Raw genomic sequence first — 6,091 nt, forward strand, 5'->3', positions numbered from 1 at the left:
CCTACAGTGCTTTGGTCTTCTGGGTGTGAATGGCGCTGGGAAAACGACCACGTTCAAAATGTTGACTGGAGATATAGATGTAACTTCAGGGGAAGCTGCTGTAACTGGTTACAGGTATGATTATTGCATTTTAGAGTGATTAGAGTTAATTTATCATTCATGATGTTGATTTGCAGTACTTACAGTGGCCCCTAAAGGTATATGAAGACTTAAGCCACACCTAAAAATGTAAAATTGTCATTGCATTAGGTAAAAAAAGTCAAACCAACCTAACAAACTTTTGTGAAATGTTTTGTTTAAAAAGTGTGCTCGTGGTATATTTATTTAAAGTAAATGCCAATTGGTTTGATATTTTGTTATCTATTCAAGTGACATTCATACATGTTGAAGCTTAAGTGCCCAAATGGTTTTTGGGGTCACTGTATATTGTATTGATTTCAATTCTTGTGGCGTTCCAGCATTCTGACTAACATCCTGGACGTGCATCAGAACATGGGCTACTGTCCTCAGTTTGATGCTATAGATGATCTTCTGACAGGTAGAGAACACCTGCACCTGTATGCTCGGCTCAGAGGAGTCCCGGAATCTGAGATCAGCAGAGTGAGTTTTTGACTTTCTCTGTTCCACTTTCTTATCTCTTCCCTCTCTCTCTCTCTGATCATTTCCCGACAGATACCTAACTATCTCTTTTGATGTAGGTGGCTGAATGGGGAATCCAGAAGTTGGGTTTGTTTGAGTATGCAGGCTGCAGTGCAGGCACTTACAGTGGAGGAAACAAACGTAAACTCTCAACAGCTATTGCCATGATTGGCTGTCCAGCTCTTCTGCTGCTGGTAAGAGCCTTTCATTGTGATTTACCTCAAGAGCAGCAGATTGTTATTGGGTGATAAGGTTGTTTCATGTTTTGCCATTGCTTCATGTCAACATGTTTTTTTTTTCCTGGTCCAGGATGAGCCGACCACAGGTATGGATCCCCACTCTCGCAGATTCCTCTGGAACTCCATTATGAGCGTGATTAAAGATGGCAGGGCGGTGGTGCTTACCTCTCACAGGCAAGATAAAACACACATTCGCTCACTTCCTTACACTGGTGAAATCTCTACTTAAAGACATCATGAAATCAAACATACACCATATTTACTTTCTTAGTAAATGCTCCTGATATTATTGTCAAATATTCTTAATAATGATATCTACCTATAAAACAACTTTTCTGTTCTGCTGACTTAATGCAGGGGTGGAAAAAATTAAGTTTCACTCTGAAATACATCACAATATTACAACACAACATCTTGTGTAAACAAAAGGAATACTATAAATTATTTTAATTATGGTCTTAATTCACAGCATGGAGGAATGTGAGGCTCTTTGCACACGACTGGCCATCATGGTAAATGGGACATTCAAGTGTCTTGGAACCATTCAGCACCTCAAATACAAGTAAGATCACACCATACTCAACTTTTATTCAAAACGTTTATTAAAACTTATTTAGAGCTGGATTTATTTATTTATTTAATTTATTTTTGTTATGTAAATCTTTTGCTTTTTGCTTTATGAAGGTCACATTAAAACTGACTTAAAAATCCCTACAAATCTCCTGTGATGCATGTACTCCATGTATGTTGTATACATTTTTTGTAATCCCTGACCTCTAGATTTGGTGATGGGTATGTGGTCACTATGAAGATCAGGGCAGCCAAAGCAGGCACGGTACCGGATCTGAACCCTGCCGAAGCATTTATGGAGAGCACATTTCCAGGCTGCATTCAAAGGGAGAAACACTATAATACTCTACAGTATGAGATCGCTTCCTCCTCTCTGGCCAAAGTCTTTCAGTTCGTATTGGCAAACAAAGACAGGCTGAATATCGAAGATTACTCAGTCTCCCAAACAACACTGGACCAGGTATTTCATACGAACCTGTTGTCCTTAATTAACCGATGTGCCATTTAGAATTTCAATTAAAAGACAATTACCTGAAAGATTTGTGTCCCTTATTCCCTATTCTTGGTGTGCTATAAGCCTGACAAATATATGATGCCCTTTATGTAGTCATGTAAACACAGAGATTTATTGTAAGTGTTGTAACAATATCTTTGATGGAGCTCTTCTCGTTCTGAGACAGAGCATCCCAAACCAGACACTGGATAGAATTTAATCATCTAGTTCAGGGTCAGGGGATTTGCGTCAAAATAAATATTTGACCATCCATCTTGTGACTGCTATCATTTGTCTTAATTCCTGCTTGTGACAAATGGACTAGAAAGAGGCCACTTTTGCTCATAATGTGGTCTTGCTCTCTTGGTTTCTTTCCCTCCAGGTTTTTGTGAATTTTGCCAAGCAGCAGTCTGGAGAAGATGACGCCATTGTGTTGCACCCTAGGGCTGCCGGTGCCCGGCGAGACATGAGGGTGTTTCCAGCGAAAACAAAAACTTGAAGATGGTTTTTCTATCATGTCAATTGGGGTGCATCTGAATGGAATGCACAACAAAAGATGTAAAGGAAGAGGAGTTTTTTTTAATTATTCAAACACTTTTGCAGTTGAGACTTCTGATCGTCTAAGCTGCAACTGCTTTACTTGGCCTTTTTTAGCACTGAAACTAAATCGACCACAACAAAATACAGACATTCAGTAACTGGACTGAAATCATTATATGAATGCTGTAGCACTTTATTATATCAGTATCACTTTTTTTTTTCTTTTTAAGATTTCAGTTTTAAAAACAAATCAAATGTTGCTGTAGGTTTTATTGCAAAGGCTATTGCTATTTTTGAAATACATATTGCATTACGTGGCACGTTGCTAGTCACGGCTTAGTAATTCCTGCAAAGTAAAATAAAAATGTGTAGCTTGTTTACTAATAATTTCTCGTAAATGACTCCTAAATAATATAGCACCTCAAGATAAGCACAAAAATCTGTAAAGAAATTACATATATTTGCCACAAAATACTATGAAATCCATACAATATTATTGCTTATGGTGTACCTCGATAACAAAAGTTAACAGTGCAATCATCAAAACTGTCCTGACATATTTTATTTTCAATGAATTTAATGATATATTACTCAACATATGACCACTCCTACTTTTCAGCTTAGACCTGAGAAGTGCAATTTACAATAAACCCTCTTTTTTTATATGGTTAGGAAAAATGTATTATGTATATGTATCACTTACCATCATCCAGCCCAGTTATGGACCAAGGTGTCTGAAATACATGGTTGCTGATGTCCAAATAGGCAGACAGTCTTCATCTCTCAGTGCTTTTCTCTCTAAAAATACAATGCAGTGCAGTGCAAATGTAGAATAATTGAATAGGGCTATATAATGTTTATATGATAGCTTTACAGAAATGCATGTTTAAACATGCTTTGTGGCATTTTGACATCGAACAGAAAATATCAGGACTGATATTGCAGCTGTGATTTTTGTAAATTCATTGTTCATGGCCAAAAGGTTTTCCAGCCTTAAATTCCAGGGCACCCCCGGGCAGTCAAGGGCCCCCTGATAGTCAAGGGCCCCTGGGCACTGGCCCCATTGGCCCGGTCGGTAATCCGTCCCTGGGTATACAGGTGAGAAAGATATCATGTGGAATGTACTGTTATATTAAACTGAAGTGTCTCGTACTCACTGAGGTCCAGCCTTAGGGCTTGTCTTACTAGATACTATTTGGGATCTGACAGTGAGAAAGAAAAATCATATACTTATCATATATCGAATATATCAATAGAACATCATTAACAATGTATCATTATTAGGTACAATAAAATGTATTACCAAGCACATTATTAACTAATATTACACAGTACTTACAATGTAATTAGACAGTAATAGGACATGCTCATTAAGTGTAGCTAGGATCTTCAGATATAGCATTGACAGTGTATACATTTGTGTGCGTTTTCATAATCCAGAAGGTAATTACACTTACATGACTTCTGAAACAAACTCTTATTATCGTCTATGCTTGAATGGGGTACAACCTGCATTAAAAACACATAAAATACAATAAATAACCTATTTTTAATGGGCACAAAAGTCAATGTCATTTATCACTGATTGTTATTGTCCAAAAAACAGAGCTGTTCTTTGGTTTTTGAGTCCAGAATTTCAACCTGCAAAAGTAAAGTTGCAATATCAGCTCAGCCAATAGTTGCATGCAAGGACACGTTACTTACTTTTTTAATTCCATCAACATAAATCAAGTTAATTTAGAGAAGGTCTTGCCTCAGGGCGAAGCTGCCCATCTCTTCTCCCAGAATGATCTGCTTCAAAGATATATCACACTAATGATCGAGAGATGCCACTAACATGTAGCTTTGAACAAATTTTCCTCTTAAGGTTAGGAATATTTTGTCAGCATATTTTCCCTAGACTGATTCTACTTTTATGATACTTTTAGGGGTGGTTCATACCGAATGCATTATTGAGTTAATCTGTGTTGTTTTATGTAAAAAAATTGCTAACTATATGTTGCACTGTGCCTCACTGTTTTTGTTGCATCTTTTGCAACATTTATTATTAGCAGCAATTATTAGGCAAGTGAGTATTCTGATCCTAATATTATTTCCATGCATATTTTCCAACTCCAACCCATATAAACTTGAATGCTTATTGAATTAAATCATTTTCAGGTGGTATGCATTTGTGTAATAAAGGAGGGTGTGGCAAAAGTGACTAACACCTTATATCAAGGTGTGCATAATTATTAGGCAGCTTCATTACCTCATGGGTTACAATGGGCCAAAAAAAAAACAGATTTAACTGAACCTGAAAAGTCAAATATTGTAAAATGCCTTTCAGACGGATGCAAAACTCTTGAAATAGCTAAACTATTGAGGCGTGACCACCAGTCAGTCAAGCGTTTTGTTGCAAATAGTCAACTGGGGGCAAAAAACTCATGGAGAAGGCACAAATTAAAGTTGAAGCTACCAGGAACCCATTATCCTCCAATGCTACCATATTCCAGAACTACAACCTACCTGGAGGGTCCAGAAGTACAAGGTGTTTAGTCCTCAGAGACATAGCCAAAGTCAAGAAGGCTGAAACACGACCACCACTGAATATTTTCACAAGTTGAAGTGTAAAGATTGGGCAAAGAAACACATGACGTGAAATTTTTCAAAGGTTTTATGGACAGATGAAATGAGAGTGAATCTTGATGGACCAGATGGATGGGCCCGTGGCTGGATCACAAATGAACACAGGGCACCGCTTGGAGTCAGGTGCCAGCAAGGTGGATGAGGGGTACTGGTATGGGCTGCTATCATTAAGAAAGATTTAGTTGGACCATTTTGAGTTGAAGATGGACTGAAACTCAACAAACCTACTGCCAGTTTCTGGAAAGTACTTTCTTCAAGCAGTGGCGCAGGAAGAAGTCCTCAGCATTCAAGGCCATGATCTTTAAGCAGGACAATGCTCTATCACATGTGTAGCCATTGTTAGTAATTGCCGTTGGCATAATGACAGGGCGGGTCTATTTCGCATGATTTAGTTGGACTATAAAAGCAGCGCGGTAGCGTCTTTGGGATGTGCGTCTCATCGTCACGAGTGACGTTATCCATTGCCGGCGTGTTACGGAAGTGTTTTGTCAGGTAAGGAGCGGGAGTTGTGGCTGTACTTCTACGTGTTGATATTGAGTAAAGTTTTATTTACTTATCTGGCTCCTTTCCCCTATAGTGTGGACTGAGGACTCCGGTGACACAGTATAGCGACGTGCGTTGCAATAAGATGTTTTAGTGTTCTAAGTTGAATCATCGGTGTACCGCAAGTTTAAACCGGTAGGTTGGTTTTATTATTACTCGTGTTATTATGGGGTGGGTTAATTAATCTTTTCCTTATCTTTCCGTGATATGACAGAGTGCAAGACGTTGCAGTGGGCTTTCTGATTGTGGCTGCTCTCTGTCGTTAGTGCTGCTTTCTTTGTTGCTGTTCTGATTGTTTGGGATTTGGCGGATGCATCCTCGCATGACGGCGCTTCGGCGTGCTGAATCTCACTCAGCAGGGTGCTGTAGATCGTCAGATCGACGGCGCCTTGCCTGTGATCAGTGCTCGCGTGCTGTGGTGTGGCGTCTGCCGATATTG

General features: G+C 38.9%; 1 protein-coding gene across 1 annotated transcript in view; it reads left to right on the forward strand.

The window, feature by feature from the left end:
• LOC127634945 (retinal-specific phospholipid-transporting ATPase ABCA4-like) overlaps positions 1-5,838 on the forward strand; it is a 48,918-nt gene extending 43,080 nt beyond the window's left edge. Inside the window, exons 44-50 of the mRNA XM_052114716.1 lie at positions 8-114; positions 459-600; positions 699-833; positions 949-1,052; positions 1,348-1,440; positions 1,659-1,908; positions 2,324-5,838. Coding sequence (XP_051970676.1) covers positions 8-114; positions 459-600; positions 699-833; positions 949-1,052; positions 1,348-1,440; positions 1,659-1,908; positions 2,324-2,440 — 948 coding nt within the window. The 3' untranslated portion in view covers positions 2,441-5,838. The remainder of the gene's footprint in view (positions 1-7; positions 115-458; positions 601-698; positions 834-948; positions 1,053-1,347; positions 1,441-1,658; positions 1,909-2,323) is intronic.
• The last annotated feature ends 253 nt before the right edge of the window (positions 5,839-6,091 follow it).

Source organism: Xyrauchen texanus, chromosome 42, assembly GCF_025860055.1.
Source record: "Xyrauchen texanus isolate HMW12.3.18 chromosome 42, RBS_HiC_50CHRs, whole genome shotgun sequence".
NCBI lineage: Eukaryota > Metazoa > Chordata > Actinopteri > Cypriniformes > Catostomidae > Xyrauchen > Xyrauchen texanus.